Genomic DNA, 20,752 nt, shown 5'->3' with positions numbered 1-20,752 from the left:
TACATGACTTCCTCCAGGACGTACAGCAGCTGATAAGTATTGGGAAGACTACATGACTTCCTCCAGGACATACAGCAGCTGATAAGTATTTGGAAGAGACTACATGACTTCCTCCAGGACATACAGCAGCTGTTAACTACTGGAAAGACAACATGACTCATCCAGGACATACAGCAGCTGATAAATACTATAAAAACTACACGACTTCCTCCAGGACATACAGCAGCTGATAAGTACTGGAAAGACTACATGACTCCTCCAGGACATACAGCAGCTGATAAATACTATAAAGACTACATGACTTCCTCCAGGACATACAGCAGCTGATAACTACATGACTTCCTCCAGGACATACAGCAGCTGATAAGTATTGGGAAGAGACTACATGACTCCTCCAGGACATACAGCAGCTGATAAATACTATAAAGACTACATGACTTCCTCCAGGACATACAGCAGCTGATAACTACATGCCTTCCTCCAGGACATACAGCAGCTGATAAGTACTGGAAAGACTACATGACTCCTCCAGGACATACAGCAGCTGATAAGTACTGGAAAGACTACATGACTCCTCCAGGACATACAGCAGCTGATAAGTACTGGAAAGACAACATGACTCCTCCAGGACATACAGCAGCTGATAAGTACTGGAAAGACTACATGACTCCTCCAGGATGTACAGCAGCTGATAAGTACTGGAAAGACAACATGACTCCTCCAGGACATACAGCAGCTGATAAGTACTGGAAAGACTACATGACTCCTCCAGGACACTCAGCAGCTGATAAGTATTGGGAAGACTACATGACTTCTTCCAGGACATACAGCAGCTGATAAATACTATAAAGACTACATGACTCCTCCAGGACATACAGCAGCTGATAAGTACTGGAAAGACTACATGACTCCTCCAGGACATACAGCAGCTGATAAGTACTGGAAATATTACATGACTCCTCCAGGACATACAGCAGCTGATAAATACTATAAAGACTACATGACTTCCTCCAGGACATACAGCAGCTGATAAGTATTGGGAAGAGACTACATGACTCCTCCAGGACATACAGCAGCTGATAAATACTATAAAGACTACATGACTTCCTCCAGGACATACAGCAGCTGATAAGTACTGGAAAGACTACATGACTCCTCCAGGACATACAGCAGCTGATAAATACTATAAAGACTACATGACTTCCTCCAGGACATACAGCAGCTGATAAATACTATAAAGACTACATGATTCCTCCAGGACATACAGCAGCTGATAAGTACTGGAAAGACTACATGACTTCCCGCAGATCATACAGCAGCTGATAAGTACTGGAAGGCTTTAGATATTTAAATAGGAGTAATTGCCAATTTTTTTATAATTTTCTGGCACCAGTTGATTCAAAAACATTGCTCCAATCCCCCCCGAGTACCCTGTAATATTACCTCATGCCTGAGGATAGCCTAGAAACCTACACCCAGCATTAAGCCAGCCTGTATATAGTGATATAATGCCTCTCGATAGCATCAGATACGATATTGTAGGACTGCTGTGCGTATCCCATATACAGTGCCTTGTATCCCTACTATAGCGTATACTACAATTCCATCAATGTTAGATATGGTGATCACGGCGGAGCACAATACTGCTGTATGTATGATCCAATAAATGGATTGTGCTGTATCTGGATGTAGCAATCGCTTTACCATAAACAGAACGTTTATTCTGATAGATCCGATAATTACATTCATCCCCTGCATCTTAAAATGGAAGCATCTGATATTTCCTCCAGCCTGAGACCATTTCGAGTCAATACCTAGAAATTATTATTTGTTCACAAGAAAAACAGATAAGATTATTCTACATTTGATGTCTTTTTTTCTGCCTCACAATTCGCTCCCGCGGCCGCTAAGCCTCAGTCCTGGGCTACAAATAATTATTTTCAGGAGCTGAAGGCGGCCGTGATGAGCGCACACATTTACATAACTTTACATATTCATAAGAACACAATGTTGATGGGATTTTGGATGTGAAACTTTTGGGAAATATTGTCCGCCTGGCAAAGTGTGATCTGAAATTCAGAATTTATATTGTTGTGATTTATTTATTTTTCAGGGTCCATTTGGAAAACCTGGTTTGCCTGGAATGCCGGGAGCAGATGGTCCTCCTGTAAGTATTGGGCATCCTCCGGGATATGTTTGAGGACGTGGATGCTATTTCTAGCTGCCCCGTCCCTTATAACATTAACATAATGCAAAGAAAGATGCTTGTCATTCTTGGATTGGACCTTTGAGAAATACTTCAAGGGGATGAGGTCCCAAGATATAGACCAAGCAGCTTTCCTGTGGGGGGGGGGCGCTAAGGTTGTGCCCATTACACAGAGCCCCCCTCCTACTATAACAACCACGGGCAGGATGAGCAGACCCGAGGGTTACATTACTTCAGTGCGAGAAATAGGAACTGAAGACAAACTTATCAGACGGTGGAGATTGGGAAAGCTGGAAGAGAACTGTGAGCCCTGTACTGTGTACTGCGTGCCTCCCAGCTTTCTTAGTCTCCTGAAGAGCACCAATATGGCTGCTTTAGCAGACAGAGTGTCTGGGAAAGCTTGGGGAGTACTTTTAGCCCAATTTACTAAAGAGCTCAGATATGGCTGTTTTACCAGACAAATATTCTCTTCAGCAGACTAGGAAAGCTGGGTGGCAGGCTGTACACAGTGCAGTGCTCACAGTACTCCCCAGCTTTCCCAGCCTCCTGATGAGATTGTCTGACTAAGATGTCATATTGGAGACATGAAGAGAAGTAAGAGATATCACTTAGCCTCTGTATTTCCTAAATTGGCTTTTAATTATTGACAGGTTATTGATTATTTTACAGTGTGAAAATGTCTCCAATGTAACATAAAGCTGAGGCGGCTTCCACACTATATCATTGCTCCGTTTTAAAGGCCGTTATAATGTTCCCTTAAGCAAACCCTTAAAACCGGCCGTCTAAGTCTATGAGATTTTGTGATTAGCCGTTATGACCATTAATGTCGTTATGAATAACAATTTTCTCCTGTCACAAAATAACGTCCATTATTCATAACGACATTAATGGGTCATAACGGCTAATCACAAAATCCCATAGACTTGACTGGGATTTTGTAACGGCCGGTTAGCGGCCGGTTTTAAGGGTTTGCTTAACGGAACATTATAACGGGTCTTTAAAACGGAGAAATGATATAGTGTGAAAGCCGCCTAAAGGCCAAGTGCACTCAAAGCCAAAAAAAGGAAAGTATTGTGTTGCTTTTCCTCTCCCACAAGGTTTAGGCAGGAAGAGCGGGAGATGCCGGGTACCCAGCTAGTCAAATAATAAAAGATCCGGCTGGATATCAGCAGCCATCTCTGCACATGGAGTTCAGATGCCTCTCAGCAAATACATGTGCCCATTATACTAGAACAGACATGAAATGAATGCAGAGTATCCCAGAATATTTGTAGTGATATTGAGATAAGGATCAGTTCCCTCCATGCACAGGGATCATTGTGAGTGAACAAACTAGAATATTCTGCACAGTGTCCAGAGGCGGCCATTAGTAAGCAGCCTGTGTGTTCATGTTATCCCGGTACATGTCCGCAGCCGGTGAGGAGGCCGCGGCTACTGCTAATTGTGAATCCTAGAGCAAGATAAGACATCTCACTGTGTCCTCTTCCTTCCACAGGGTCATCCAGGTAAAGAAGGCCCCTCAGGAGAGAAAGGAACCCAGGTATGAGGGTCTTCAGGGTGGGGGGAAATGATCAGGAGCCATGAAATGGTCCCAGATCTAATGAGAATCCAGAACACAACCAAAATACTGACATCAACCAATCAGACATATACTGGGTATATAATATATATGTACAGCTGGTATAAGTTATATATCTCCTGTATATAGTGATATGGACCATGCTGGTATAACCTGGGTATATACTGTATATAATTATATATGTACAGCTGGTATAAGTTATATATCTCCTGTATATAGTGATATGGACCATGCTGGTATAACCTGGTATATACTGTATATAATATATGTATGTACAGTTGGTATAAGTTATATATCTCCTGTATATAGTGATATGGACCATACTGGTATAATCTGGTATATACTGGGTATATAATATATATGTACAGCTGGTATAAGTTATATATCTCCTGTATATAGTGATATGGACCATGCTGGTATAACCTGGGTATATACTGTATATAATATATATGTACAGCTGGTATAAGTTATATATCTCCTGTATATAGTGATATGGACCATGCTGGTATAACCTGGTATATACTGTGTATAATATATATGTACAGCTGGTATAAGTTATATATCTCCTGTATATAGTGATATGGACCATGCTGGTATAACCTGGTATATACTGTATATAATATATATGTACAGCTGGTATAAGTTATATATCTCCTGTATATAGTGATATGGACCATGCTGGTATAACCTGTGTATATACTGTATATAATATATATGTACAGCTGGTATAAGTTATATATCTCCTGTATATAGTGATATGGACCATTCTGGTATAACCTGTGTATATACTGTATATAATATATATGTACAGCTGGTATAAGTTATATATCTCCTGTATATAGTGATATGGACCATGCTGGTATAACCTGTGTATATACTGTATATAATATATATGTACAGCTGGTATAAGTTATATATCTCCTGTATATAGTGATATGGACCATGCTGGTATAACCTGGTATATACTGTATATAATATATATGTACAGCTGGTATAAGTTATATATCTCCTGTATATAGTGATATGGACCATGCTGGTATAACCTGTGTATATACTGTATATAATATATATGTACAGCTGGTATAAGTTATATATCTCCTGTATATAGTGATATGGACCATGCTGGTATAACCTGGGTATATACTGTATATAATATATATGATGTACAGCTGGTATAAGTTATATATCTCCTGTATATAGTGATATGGACCATGCTGGTATAACCTGGTATATACTGTATATAATTATATATGTACAGCTGGTATAAGTTATATATCTCCTGTATATAGTGATATGGACCATGCTGGTATAACCTGGTATATACTGTATATAATATATATGTACAGCTGGTATAAGTTATATATCTCCTGTATATAGTGATATGGACCATGCTGGTATAACCTGGTATATACTGTATATAATTATATATGTACAGCTGGTATAAGTGATATATCTCCTGTATATAGTGATATGGCCCCGTTTACTATAACCTGTATATACTGTATATAATTATATATGTACAGCTGGTATAAGTGATATATCTCCTGTATATAGTGATATGGCCCAGTTTACTATAACCTGTATAATGTACAGGGTTTATAGATGTTATTTCAGGCTGATACATTTCTGGTTTTGTTCAGTATCTTCCTCTTCACTTCGCTCGATATTTTCTTTGGCCCAGATTTTGCTCAGTACAGACGAGTTGCTGTATAGCAGTTCGCCCACCAGGTGGCAGTGCTGTTCTGCCGTCCTTTCACCTTCTCTTACAGTAACTTTACATTTAATTTGCATTGAAGCTAAAACTTTGTCCTCTGACGTGGTCCAGAATGGGTTAATTCTCTTTCCATTACATTATCATATTTTATACCTTGAATTAGCGACGACACATATAGATGCCACCTACATTATTCTGTAAGTTGGTGATAAATTGTAATAGTTTTTCTTCTCCTTGGATTATATTACCTTCTTTAATTGACGATGGTCTCGTCCTATGTAATAGGTGTGAATAAGGAGAAGGTTATATTAATGAGCTGTATGAGCGATCACCTCTATCAGTGTCTCCCAAGCAGCGGGCCTCCAGCTGTTGCAAAACTACAACTCCCAGCATGCCCGGACAGCCAACGGCTGTCCGGGCATGCTGGGAGTTGTAGTTTTGTAACAGCTGGAGGCACCCTGGTTGGGAAACACTGACCTGACAGATGTAGCTTAGGTTAGGTGACCTGTGAAATGTAGCAGAGCTGTGCGGGTGTATAGTACTAGTGCAGGGTTCTTATTACCAGCCTTGGGATATAAGCAATAAACCACTTTAAATTGCTATAAATCTTCAGTCTCCTGCACAGTCCTTCATGTTGTTCCTTCCTATGACAGCCCCAGCAAGCAGAAAATATAAAAAAATTAAATGTGCCATAATATATATATATATATATATATATATATATATATATATATCCTTCACTTTTTCACTTTTCTTCCTCCCTGTGGGCACTAAAGGAAAGAGAAATCATTTTTAAAAATAGGAATCGCACCCCAGGCCGAATGTGACAGCTTGTATTTCATTAGACAGCGCTCAGGAATGACTGACAGGTTAACTCTCTGCAGAGGGAAGCCATCGCCGCGCTGACCTACAAAAAAAAGATGTCGCCGCAGAACGTTCCCGCCCGCGGTCCGCTCAGATCTGGTGTCCTGTACGGTGCCGGATAATATAATAAGTCCTGCGGTGCAGCCGCCGCTCTCTGCTTCTCATCTTCTCAAGTCATTCAATTACAGAGTGAAATTAAATGTAACTTTTCAGAATACTGTTCATCCTGATCCTCCTTGTTCATGGACAGAATGATAGAACGACAGTGCAAACTGATACATGTACAGAGCAATAGGACACAGCAGGATAGTGCCAGGGAATGTATATGGGGAGGGGGCTGCCTGCTGTAATGTATATATGAGGAGGGGGCTGTCTGCTGTAATGTATATATGAGGTGGGGGCTGTCTGCTGTAATGTATATATGAGGAGGGGGCTGTCTGCTGTAATGTATATGGGGAGGGGGCTGCCTGCTGTAATGTATATATGAGGAGGGGGCTGTCTGCTGTAATGTATATATGGGGAGGGGGCTGTCTGCTGTAATGTATATGGGGAGGGGGCTGCCTGCTGTAATGTATATATGAGGAGGGGGCTGTCTGCTGTAATGTATATATGGGGAGGGGGCTGTCTGCTGTAATGTATATATGGGGAGGGGGCTGTCTGCTGTAATGTATATATGGGGAGGGGGCTGCCTGCTGTAATGTATATATGGGGAGGGGGCTGTCTGCTGTAATGTATATATGGGGAGGGGGCTGCCTGCTGTAATGTATATATGAGGAGGGGGCTGTCTGCTGTAATGTATATATGGGGAGGGGGCTGCCTGCTGTAATGTATATATGAGGAGGGGGCTGTCTGCTGTAATGTATATATGGGGAGGGGGCTGTCTGCTGTAATGTATATATGAGGAGGGGGCTGTCTGCTGTAATGTATATATGGGGAGGGGGCTGTCTGCTGTAATGTATATATGAGGAGGGGGCTGTCTGCTGTAATGTATATATGGGGAGGGGGCTGCCTGCTGTAATGTATATATGAGGAGGGGGCTGTCTGCTGTAATGTATATATGGGGAGGGGGCTGCCTGCTGTAATGTATATATGAGGAGGGGGCTGTCTGCTGTAATGTATATATGGGGAGGGGGCTGCCTGCTGTAATGTATATATGAGGAGGGGGCTGTCTGCTGTAATGTATATATGGGGAGGGGGCTGCCTGCTGTAATGTATATATGAGGAGGGGTCTGTCTGCTGTAATGTATATATGGGGAGGGGGCTGCCTGCTGTAATGTATATATGAGGAGGGGGCTGTCTGCTTTAATGTATATATGGGGAGGGGGCTGTCTGCTGTAATGTATATATGGGGAGGGGGCTGTCTGCTGTAATGTATATATATGAGGAGGGGGGTGTCTGCTGTAATGTATATATGGGGAGGGGGCTGTCTGCTGTAATGTATATATGAGGAGGGGGCTGCCTGCTGTAATGTATATATGAGGAGGGGGCTGTCTGCTGTAATGTATATATGGGGAGGGGGCTGTCTGCTGTAATGTATATATGAGGTGGGGGCTGTCTGCTGTAATGTATATATGAGGAGGGGGCTGTCTGCTGTAATGTATATGGGGAGGGGGCTGCCTGCTGTGATGTATATATGAGGAGGGGGCTGTCTGCTGTAATGTATATATGGGGAGGGGGCTGCCTGCTGTGATGTATATATGAGGAGGGGGCTGTCTGCTGTAATGTATATGGGGAGGGGGCTGCCTGCTGTGATGTATATATGAGGAGGGGGCTGTCTGCTGTAATGTATATATGGGGAGGGGGCTGCCTGCTGTGATGTATATATGAGGAGGGGGCTGTCTGCTGTAATGATTATATGGGGAGGGGGCTGTCTGCTGTAATGTATATATGAGGAGGGGGCTGTCTGCTGTAATGTATATATGAGGAGGGGGCTGTCTGCTGTGATGTATATATGAGGAGGGGGCTGTCTGCTGTAATGTATATATGGGGAGGGGGCTGTCTGCTGTAATGTATATATGAGGAGGGGGCTGTCTGCTGTAATGTATATATGAGGAGGGAGCTGTCTGCTGTAATGTATATATGAGGAGGGGGCTGCCTGCTGTAATGTATATATGAGGAGGGGGCTGTCTGCTGTAATGTATATATGAGGAGGGGGCTGTCTGCTGTAATGTATATATGGGGAGGGGGCTGTCTGCTGTAATGTATATATGGGAAGGGGGCTGTCTGCTGTAATGTATATATGAGGAGGGGGATGTCTGCTGTAATGTATATATGAGGAGGGGGCTGTCTGCTGTAATGTGTATATGGAGAGGGGGCTGCCTGCTGTAATGTATATATGAGGAGGGGGCTGTCTGCTGTAATGTATATATGGGGAGGGGGCTGCCTGCTGTAATGTATATATGAGGAGGGGTCTGTCTGCTGTAATGTATATATGGGGAGGGGGCTGTCTGCTGTAATGTATATATGAGGAGGGGGCTGCCTGCTGTAATGTATATATGAGGAGGGGGCTGTCTGCTGTAATGTATATATATGAGGAGGGGGCTGTCTGCTGTAATGTATATATGAGGAGGGGGCTGCCTGCTGTAATGTATATATGAGGAGGGGGCTGTCTGCTGTAATGTATATATATGAGGAGGGGGCTGTCTGCTGTAATGTATATATATGAGGAGGGGGATGTCTGCTGTAATGTATATATATGAGGAGGGGGATGTCTGCTGTAATGTATATATGGGGAGGGGGCTGTCTGCTGTAATGTGTATATGAGGAGGGGGCTGCCTGCTGTAATGTGTATATGAGGAGGGGGCTGCCTGCTGTAATGTATATATGAGGAGGGGGCTGCCTGCTGTAATGTATATATGAGGAGGGGGCTGTCTGCTGTAATGTATATATGAGGAGGGGGCTGCCTGCTGTAATGTGTATATGAGGAGGGGGCTGCCTGCTGTAATGTATATATGAGGAGGGGGTTGTCTGCTGTAATGTATATATATGAGGAGGGGGATGTCTGCTGTAATGTGTATATGAGGAGGGGGCTGCCTGCTGTAATGTATATATGAGGAGGGGGCTGTCTGCTGTAATGTATATATATGAGGAGGGGGATGTCTGCTGTAATGTATATATATGAGGAGGGGGATGTCTGCTGTAATGTGTATATATATGAGGAGGGGGCTGCCTGCTGTAATGTATATATGAGGAGGGGGCTGCCTGCTGTAATGTATATATGGGGAGGGGGATGTCTGCTGTAATGTATATATATGAGGAGGGGGCTGCCTGCTGTAATGTATATATGAGGAGGGGGCTGTCTGCTGTAATGTATATGGGGAGGGGGCTGCCTGCTGTAATGTATATATGAGGAGGGGGCTGTCTGCTGTAATGTATATATGGGGAGGGGGCTGTCTGCTGTAATGTGTATATGAGGAGGGGGCTGTCTGCTGTAATGTGTATATATATGAGGAGGGGGCTGTATGCTGTAATGTGTATATGAGGAGGGGGCTGCCTGCTGTAATGTATATATGAGGAGGGGGCTGCCTGCTGTAATGTATATATGAGGAGGGGGCTGTCTGCTGTAATGTATATATATGAGGAGGGGGATGTATGCTGTAATGTATATATGAGGAGGGGGCTGCCTGCTGTAATGTATATATGAGGAGGGGGCTGCCTGCTGTAATGTATATATGAGGAGGGGGCTGTCTGCTGTAATGTATATATATGAGGAGGGGGATGTCTGCTGTATTGTATATATGAGGAGGGGGCTTTCTGCTGTAATGTGTATATATATGAGGAGGGGGCTGTCTGCTGTAATGTATATATGAGGAGGGGGCTGCCTGCTGTAATGTATATATGAGGAGGGGGCTGCCTGCTGTAATGTATATATGAGGAGGGGGATGTCTGCTGTAATGTGTATATGAGGAGGGGGCTGTCTGCTGTAATGTATATATGAGGAGGGGGCTGCCTGCTGTAATGTATATATGAGGAGGGGGATGTCTGCTGTAATGTGTATATGAGGAGGGGGCTGTCTGCTGTAATGTGTATATGAGGAGGGGGCTGTCTGCTGTAATGTATATATGAGGAGGGGGCTGCCTGCTGTAATGTATATATGAGGAGGGGGCTGCCTGCTGTAATGTATATATGAGGAGGGGGCTGTCTGCTGTAATGTATATATGAGGAGGGGGCTGCCTGCTGTAATGTATATATGAGGAGGGGGCTGCCTGCTGTAATGTATATATGAGGAGGGGGATGTCTGCTGTAATGTGTATATATATGAGGAGGGGGCTGCCTGCTGTAATGTATATATGAGGAGGGGGCTGCCTGCTGTAATGTATATATGGGGAGGGGGATGTCTGCTGTAATGTATATATATGAGGAGGGGGCTGCCTGCTGTAATGTATATATGAGGAGGGGGCTGTCTGCTGTAATGTATATGGGGAGGGGGCTGCCTGCTGTAATGTATATATGAGGAGGGGGCTGTCTGCTGTAATGTATATATGGGGAGGGGGCTGTCTGCTGTAATGTGTATATGAGGAGGGGGCTGTCTGCTGTAATGTGTATATATATGAGGAGGGGGCTGTATGCTGTAATGTGTATATGAGGAGGGGGCTGTCTGCTGTAATGTGTATATATATGAGGAGGGGGCTGTATGCTGTAATGTGTATATGAGGAGGGGGCTGCCTGCTGTAATGTATATATGAGGAGGGGGCTGCCTGCTGTAATGTATATATGAGGAGGGGGCTGTCTGCTGTAATGTATATATATGAGGAGGGGGATGTCTGCTGTAATGTGTATATGAGGAGGGGGCTGCCTGCTGTAATGTATATATGAGGAGGGGGCTGCCTGCTGTAATGTATATATGAGGAGGGGGCTGTCTGCTGTAATGTATATATGAGGAGGGGGCTGTCTGCTGTATTGTATATATGAGGAGGGGGCTTTCTGCTGTAATGTGTATATATATGAGGAGGGGGCTGCCTGCTGTAATGTATATATGAGGAGGGGGCTGTCTGCTGTAATGTATATATATGAGGAGGGGGCTGTCTGCTGTAATGTATATATGAGGAGGGGGCTGTCTGCTGTAATGTATATATGAGGAGGGGGCTGTCTGCTGTAATGTATATATGAGGAGGGGGCTGTCTGCTGTAATGTATATATGAGGAGGGGGCTGTCTGCTGTAATGTATATATGAGGAGGGGGCTGCCTGCTGTAATGTGTATATATATGAGGAGGGGGCTGTCTGCTGTAATGTATATATGAGGAGGGGGATGTCTGCTGTAATGTATATGGGGAGGGGGCTGTCTGCTGTAATGTATATATGGGGAGGGGGATGTCTGCTGTAATGTATATGGGGAGGGGGCTGTCTGCTGTAATGTATATATGGGGAGGGGGATGTCTGCTGTAATGTATATGGGGAGGGGGCTGTCTGCTGTAATGTATATATGAGGAGGGGGCTGTCTGCTGTAATGTGTATATATATGAGGAGGGGGCTGTCTGCTGTAATGTATATATGAGGAGGGGGCTGTCTGCTGTAATGTGTATATATATGAGGAGGGGGCTGCCTGCTGTAATGTATATATGAGGAGGGGGCTGCCTGCTGTAATGTATATATGAGGAGGGGGCTGTCTGCTGTAATGTATATATAAGGAGGGGGCTGCCTGCTGTAATGTATATATGAGGAGGGGGATGTCTGCTGTAATGTGTATATATATGAGGAGGGGGCTGCCTGCTGTAATGTATATATGAGGAGGGGGCTGTCTGCTGTAATGTATATATATGAGGAGGGGGCTGTCTGCTGTAATGTATATATATGAGGAGGGGGCTGTCTGCTGTAATGTATATATATATGAGGAGGGGGCTGCCTGCTGTAATGTATATATGAGGAGGGGGATGTCTGCTGTAATGTGTATATATATGAGGAGGGGGCTGTCTGCTGTAATGTATATATATGAGGAGGGGGCTGTCTGCTGTGATGTATATATATGAGGAGGGGGCTTTCTGCTGTAATGTATATATATGAGGAGGGGGCTGTCTGCTGTAATGTATATATATGAGGAGGGGGCTGTCTGCTGTAATGTAAATATATGAGGAGGGGGCTTTCTGCTGTAATGTATTTATATGAGGAGGGGGATGTCTGCTGTAATGTGTATATATATGAGGAGGGGGCTGTCTGCTGTAATGTATATATATGAGGAGGGGGCTGTCTGCTGTGATGTATATATATGAGGAGGGGGCTTTCTGCTGTAATGTATATATATGAGGAGGGGGCTGTCTGCTGTAATGTATATATATGAGGAGGGGGCTGTCTGCTGTAATGTATATATATGAGGAGGGGGCTGTCTGCTGTAATGTATATATATGAGGAGGGGGCTTTCTGCTGTAATGTATATATATGAGGAGGGGGCTGTCTGCTGTAATGTATATATATGAGGAGGGGGCTTTCTGCTGTAATGTAGCTGTCGGCTCATTTCTCTGGTTATTTTCCATACGTGGAGGTCAGCTGTCGCCCGTATCCATATTCAGCAGGATTGGCGCGGTCGCCTATAATCAGAGGGGCTGCGGCGCTTCCTGTACCGGATCTGCCTCCCGGTTGCCAGGCGACAGCACAGAAACTTAATTCAAAGTTTAAACACTGATCAGAATGGTTGGAAAACAAAGAGGACGCCGCGCGCTGCTGTGTAAATACGGCTCCTCCGCTGTCAGGCACATCGTGATGGATATCAGCGCGGGCGAACGGCGCCTCCTCGGCTTCATCACATGATGCAGGTGAAAGGACTTTGTCGTCCTTGCTGCGCGGTGTCTTATGTCTGTTACGTCTTATTACCGATGACAAGCGGCCATGATGGTAATTGTTGTGTTCGTCACACCGATAAATCAGAATATCTGATAACAAGGAACTCAGTATAAAGCAGTGTTTCCCGACCAGGGTGCCTCCAGCTGTTGCAAAGCTGTAACTCCCAGCATGCCCGGACAGCCGTTGGCACCCTGGTCGGGAAACACTGCTGAAATGTGTGAACTCCCCCCCAATAACAACCATTATTCAGAAGCCCAGACCAAGACTGGATCCTAAACACGGGAAATGTAAATAAGTATTGGAATCCGTAATTATCAGATTCTGTTATATCCCCCAAATTTGGTCTCCAGCTGTTGCAAAACGGGAAGTCTCAGCATGTTCTTATACGAAGGTATGTCAGGGCATGCTGGAAGTTGTAGTCCTGCAACAGCTGGAGAGCCACAGCATAGGGAGCACTGCCTTTTTTTTAGTTTCATCTAATGCAGTGGTTTCCAAAGTGCAGACCTTCAGATATTGCAGAACTACAACTCCCAGAATGCCCAGATAGCCATTGTCTGTTGTGTCATGCTGGGAGTTGTAGTTTTGTATCATCTGGAGGGCCACAGTTTGGAGAACATGGATCTATAGCAGTGGTCTTCAACCTGCGGACCTCCAGATGTTGCAAAACCACAACTCCCAGCATGCCCGGACAGCCAACGGCTGTCCGGGCATGCTGGGAGTTGTAGTTTTGCAACATGTGGAGGTCCGCAGGTTGAAGACCACTGATCTATAGTATCTGGACTGATGGTCCCTGTGAGACGCAGTTGCTGAGCTCTTCCGTACGGCCCGGGCTGGGTTTGTCTATGGAGGTTGCCGGACGGGTGGAAGTAACATCCATTGCAGGGTTGCACTTGGTAGCAGCAGATTTGGCTGCAGTAGGAGAAGGTTGCACATACTTTTCTACATGCTGTGTTATGTATAGGAACCATGTTGGAAATTGTCTTTTTACATTTAGGCAATTCTAATTTAATTGTATGTTTACCCCAACAGGGACCTGCTGGACCTCAAGGACCAATTGGGTATCCGGGACCACGTGGTGTCAAGGTCGGTCACATACAGGATAATGTTTGGACGCTTCGGTTTCATGGCTGTGGAATCCACAGCTCTGCCGTATATATATATATATATATATATATATATATATATATATATAGTCCATAGGAAGATAAATACTAGCACTATACATGCACTGAAATAGCTGATGTTTAAAGAAGTGGTCTCCAAACTGTGGACCTCCAGAGGCTGCAAAACTACAACTCCCAGCATGCCCAAACAGCCATCCAAAGACTTGTAGTTTAATTGCAACATCTGGAGGTCTACAGTTTTGAGACCATTGATTTCAAGAAGAGTCCGTACAGGGTCCATATATACAGAACATAAAACGTGGTACTGTGCATGCAAACAGAGCAAGAGAAGTGGTACTGTGCATGTATACAGAGCAAGGGAAGTGGTACTGTGCAGGTATACAGAGCAATAGAGGTAGTACTGTGCATGTATACAGAGCAAGAGAAGTGGTACAATGCATGCATACAGAGCAATAGAGGTAGTACTGTGCATGCAAACAGAGCAATAGAAGTAGTACTGTGCATGCAAACAGCAAGAGAAGTGGCACTGTGCATGTATACAGAGCAATAGAAGTGGCACTGTGCATGTATACAGAGCAATAGAAGTGGTACTGTGCATGTATACAGAGTAATAGAAGTGTTACTGTGCATGTATACAGAGCAACAGAAGTGGTACTGTGCATGTATACAGAGCAACAGAAGTGGTACTGTGCGTGTATACAGAACCCTGAGAATTATACCCAGCAGTTGACCATCCAGGCATGCTGGGAGTTGTGGTTTTTCATCATCTGGAGGACCACAGACTTCACCGATCACTCTATTGTAGCAGCAGACTGGTATGTGAAGGGTTATTCCTATTGACTGTAGCTTTACAGAACTAAATCAGAATTGCAGCGTTTCAGCATTGAAGACAACAATGAGATCTGGAATGGCGGCCATATTGGTCGTCCCAGAAAAATATACGGTAATTCATCTAAATGGGATTTCCAGCAACTTGATAGTAGAGGACACTTCAAGGACTCCTCACGGCTTTCAAGGCGCTGGGCGCAGCTGTCGGCCCCTTTGCAGCTTATGGGTTAAGCGCGGCGCTGGCTCAGTCCGCTCGGTTTGCGCAGTCACTGGAAGCTGTTTGCTGATTCTACTGGATGAACGAGGCTTCTCGCCATTAGGGGAAACATTAAGAGTGTGAAGTGCAAAATATCTGGCTTTAGAGCCGTCATTAAACTAATTGAATTATTCTGCATTTCTACAGAGAAGGAGAACGTAGAACGGCAGAAATTCTCCTCCAAAGTGTCATAATTAGATTTACTAAAGTGGAGATGGATGGGTGTTCTGCAGCGCTTAATGGGGACGATTTACAGCTTTATATATTTATTTTATTCAGTGTAGGAGATGCCATTTGCTGTCATTATATCAACTCAGGCACAACCAAAGCTGCAGCGCAGAGACCTGTCAAATTAGGCGCAACGAGAGGCGGCGGGAACTTACGGAAATAGATCAGTGTCCTATCTGTGTAATTGTACACAGTGGACTGGATTCTAAGAATAGAAAGAGTACTGTATAGTGTCCATATATACAGAGTATGAGAAGTGGTACTGTGCATGTATGTATACAGAGCAATAGAAGTGGTACTGTGCATGTATACAGATCAAGAGATGTGGTACTGTGGATGTATACAGAGCAAGAGGAAAAGTACTGTGGATGTATACAGAGCAAGAGGAAAAGTACTGTACATGTATACAGAGCAAGAGGAAAAGTACTGTACATGTATACAGAGCAAGAGGAAAAGTACTGTGCATGTATACAGAGCAAGAGGAAAAGTACTGTGCATGTATACAGAGCAAGAGGAAAAGTACTGTACATGTATACAGAGCAAGAGGAAAGTACTGTACATGTATACAGATCAAGAGATGTGGTACTGTGCATGTATACAGAGCAAGAGGAAAAGTACTGTGCATGTATACAGAGCAAGAGGAAAGTACTGTACATGTATACAGAGCAAGAGGAAAAGTACTGTACATGTATACAGAGCAAGAGGAAAAGTACTGTGCATGTATACAGAGCAGGAGGAAAAGTACTGTGCATGTATACAGAGCAAGAGGAAAAGTACTGTACATGTATACAGAGCAAGAGGAAAAGTACTGTGCATGTATACAGAGCAAGAGGAAAAGTACTGTGCATGTATACAGAGCAAGAGGAAAAGTACTGTACATGTATACAGAGCAAGAGGAAAGTACTGTACATGTATACAGATCAAGAGATGTGGTACTGTGCATGTATACAGAGCAAGAGGAAAAGTACTGTGCATGTATACAGAGCAAGAGGAAAGTACTGTACATGTATACAGAGCAAGAGGAAAAGTACTGTACATGTATACAGAGCAAGAGGAAAAGTACTGTGCATGTATACAGAGCAGGAGGAAAAGTACTGTATATGTATACAGAGCAAGAGGAAAAGTACTGTACATGTATACAGAGCAAGAGGAAAAGTACTGTACATGTATACAGAGCAAGAGGAAAAGTACTGTGCATGTATACAGAGCAAGAGGAAAAGTACTGTACATGTATACAGAGCAAGAGGAAAAGTACTGTACATGTATACAGAGCAAGAGGAAAAGTACTGTACATGTATACAGAGCAAGAGGAAAAGTACTGTACATGTATACAGAGCAAGAGGAAAAGTACTGTGCATGTATACAGAGCAAGAGGAAAAGTACTGTACATGTATACAGAGCAAGGGAAAAGTACTGTACATGTATACAGAGCAAGAGGAAAAGTACTGTACATGTATACAGAGCAAGAGGAAAAGTACTGTACATGTATACAGAGCAAGAGGAAAAGTACTGTACATGTATACAGAGCAAGAGGAAAAGTACTGTACATGTATACAGAGCAAGAGGAAAAGTACTGTACATGTATACTGGGTATGAGAAATGGTACTGTGTATTCATACAGAGGAATGGAAGGGGTACTGTGCATCTATACAGAGCAATAGAAGTGGTACTGTACATGTATACAGAGCAAGTGGAAAAGTACTGTACATGTATACAGAGCAAGAGGAAAAGTACTGTATATGTATACAGAGCAAGAGGAAAAGTACTGTACATGTATACAGAGCAAGAGGAAAAGTACTGTACGTGTATACAGAGCAAGAGGAAAAGTACTGTACATGTATACAGAGCAAGAGGAAAAGTACTGCACAAGTATACAGAGCAAGAGGAAAAGTACTGTACATGTATACAGAGCAAGAGGAAAAGTACTGTGCATGTATACAGAGCAAGAGGAAAAGTACTGTGCATGTATACAGAGCAAGAGGAAAAGTACTGTGCATGTATACAGAGCAAGAGGAAAAGTACTGTACATGTATACAGAGCAAGAGGAAAAGTACTGTGCATGTATACAGAGCAAGAGAAAAGTACTGTACATGTATACAGAGCAAGAGAAAAAGTACTGTACATGTATACAGAGCAAGTGGAAAAGTACTGTACATGTATACAGAGCAAGAGGAAAAGTACTGTGCATGTATACAGAGCAAGAGGAAAAGTACTGTGCATGTATACAGAGCAAGAGGAAAAGTACGGTGCATGTATACTGGGTATGAGAAGTGGTACTGTGCATTCATACAGAGCAATGGAAGTGGTACTGTGCATCTATACAGAGCAATAGAAGTGGTACTGTGCATGTATACAGAGCTATAGAAGTGGTACTATGCATGTATACAGAGCAATAGAAGTGGTACTGTGCATGTATACAGAGCAATAGAAGTGGTACTGTGCATGTATACAGAGCAATAGAAGTGGTACTGTGCATGTATACAGAGCAATAGAAGTGGTACTGTGCATGTATACAGAGCAATAGAAGTGGTACTGTGCATGTATACAGAGCAATAGAAGTGGTACTGTGCATGTATACAGAGCAATAGAAGTGGTACTGTGCATGTATACAGAGCAATAGAAGTGGTACTGTGCATGTATACAGAGCAATAGAAGTGGTACTGTGCATGTATTCAGAGCAATAGAAGAGGTACTGTGCATGTATACAGAGCAATAGAAGTGGTACTGTGCATGTATACAGAGCAATAGAAGTGGTACTGTGCATGTATACAGAGCAATAGAAGTGGTACTGTGCATGTATACAGAGCAATAGAAGTGGTACTGTGCATGTATACAGAGCAATAGAAGTGGTACTGTGCATGTATTCAGAGCAATAGAAGAGGTACTGTACATGTATACAGAGCAATAGAAGTGGTACTGTGCATGTATACAGAGCAATAGAAGTGGTACTGTGCATGTATACAGAGCAATAGAAGAGGTACTGTGCATGTATACAGAGCAATAGAAGTGGTACTGTGCATGTATACAGAGCAATAGAAGTGGTACTGTGCATGTATACAGGGCAATAGAAGTGGTACTGTGCAGTGTCTACACACAGGGGGCGATGTACTGATCATTCTCCTAGAATAATAATGAAATATTTTGTAATTGTATATCATAACATAATAATGGCTGCAGCTTCTTATGTGATACTTTCAGGATTACCTGAAGCTGGTTAGATTTATTTTTAATTAAAATTAGTTTATTGGCAATTGTTTGTAAGGACATGTTGTGTATCTCTTATTCTCTATGAGAAATATACACAAGGATCTGCATATAATCATCTATAGTTTACATTTAGGTACAACCAATAGTCATCATGAAAAAACCCTCTAAGCATTGAGTAGGATCTAGAGCCATCACTTAGGCTCCTCCCAGTACCATTAGCAGTACCATAACAGAGGCTCTGTACAGTACCATCACAGAAGCTCCTCCCAGTACCATCACAAGATCCTCCCAGTACATCACAGAAGTTCCTCTCAGTACCATCACAGAAGCTCCTCCCAGTACCATCACAAGATCCTCCCAGTACATCACAGAAGTTCCTCTCAGTACCATCACAGAAGCTCCTCCCAGTACCATCACAAGATCCTCCCAGTACATCACAGAAGTTCCTCTCAGTACCATCACAGAAGCTCCTCCCAGTACCATCACAAGATCCTCCCAGTACATCACAGAAGCTCCTCCCAGTACCTTCACAGAGGCTCTGTACAGTACCATCACAGAAGCTCCTCCCAGTACCATCACAAGATCCTCCCAGTACATCACAGAGGCTCCTCCCAATACCACCACAGAGGCTCCTCCCAGTACCTTCACAGAGGCTCTTCACAGTACCATTACACAAGCTCCTCCTAGTGCTACCACTGTGACTTCTTCTAGTACCATCTTAAAAGATCCTTTTAAGTACTAACACAGATGCTCCTCCCAGTACCATCACAAGATCCTCCCAGTACATCACAGAAGCTCCTCCCAGTACCTTCACAGAGGCTCTGTACAGTACCATCACAGAAGCTCCTCCCAGTACATCACAAGATCCTCCCAGTACATCACAGAGGCTCCTCCCAGTACCACCACAGAAGCTCCTCCCAGTTCCTTCACAGAGGCTCTTCACAGTACCATCACAAGATCCTCCCAGTACATCACAGAGGCTCCTCCCAGTACCTTCACAGAGGCTCTTCACAGTACCATTACACAAGCTCCTCCTAGTGCTACCACTGTGACTTCTTCTAGTACCATCTTAAAAGATCCTTTTAAGTACTAACACAGATGCTCCTCCCAGTACTGTCACAGAGGCTCCTCCCAGTACTGGTACAGAGGCTCCTCCCACTACTATCACAGATGCTCCTCCCAGTACTGTTACAGAGGATCCTCCCAGTACTGGTACAGAGGCTCCTCCCATTACTGTTACAGAGGCTCCTCCCAGTACTACCACTGTCGCTCCTAGTACCATCACAAAGGATCCTCCCAGTACAGAGGCTCCTCCCAGTACTATGACAGAGGCTCCTCCCAGTACTGTTACAGAGGATCCTTCCATTACTATCACAGATGCTCCTCCCAGTACTGTTACAGAGGATCCTCCCAGTACTGGTACAAAGGATCCTCCCATTACTATCACAGATGCTCCTCCCAGTACTGTCACATAGGCTCCTCCCAGTACTGTTACAGAGGCTCCTCCCATTACTGTTACATAGGCTCTTCCCAGTACTACCACTGTGGCTCCTAGTACCATCACAAAGGATCCTCCGAGTACTATTACAGAGGCTCCTCCCAGTACTGGCAAAGAGGCTCCTCCCAGTACTGGTACATAGGCTCCTCCCATTACTATCACAGATGCTCCTCCCAGTACTGTCACAGAGGCTCCTCCCATTACTGTTACAGAGGCTCCTCCCATTACTATTACAGAGGCTCCTCCCATTACTATTACGGAGGCTCCTCCCAGTACTGGTACATAGGCTCCTCCCATTACTATCACAGATGCTCCTCCCAGTACTGTCACATAGGCTCCTCCCATTACTATTACAGAGGCTCCTCCCATTACTATTACGGAGGCTCCTCCCAGTACTGGTACATAGGCTCCTCCCATTACTATCACAGATGCTCCTCCCAGTACTGTCACATAGGCTCCTCCCATTACTATTA

At 43.9% G+C, this 20,752-nt stretch overlaps 1 protein-coding gene across 16 annotated transcripts in view; it reads left to right on the top strand.

Annotated features, from left to right (window-relative positions):
• Nucleotides 1–20,752, top strand: part of COL5A1 (collagen type V alpha 1 chain) — a 387,668-nt gene that overhangs the window by 299,264 nt on the left and 67,652 nt on the right. For all 16 annotated transcript variants that reach the window (XM_056537902.1, XM_056537901.1, XM_056537900.1 and 13 more), the window contains 3 exons: nucleotides 2,114–2,167; nucleotides 3,702–3,746; nucleotides 14,168–14,221. In XM_056537902.1, coding sequence (XP_056393877.1) covers nucleotides 2,114–2,167; nucleotides 3,702–3,746; nucleotides 14,168–14,221 — 153 coding nt within the window. The remainder of the gene's footprint in view (nucleotides 1–2,113; nucleotides 2,168–3,701; nucleotides 3,747–14,167; nucleotides 14,222–20,752) is intronic.

This window comes from Hyla sarda, chromosome 9 (genome assembly GCF_029499605.1).
Source record: "Hyla sarda isolate aHylSar1 chromosome 9, aHylSar1.hap1, whole genome shotgun sequence".
NCBI lineage: Eukaryota > Metazoa > Chordata > Amphibia > Anura > Hylidae > Hyla > Hyla sarda.
This window is presented reverse-complemented; position numbering and strand designations above follow the sequence as displayed.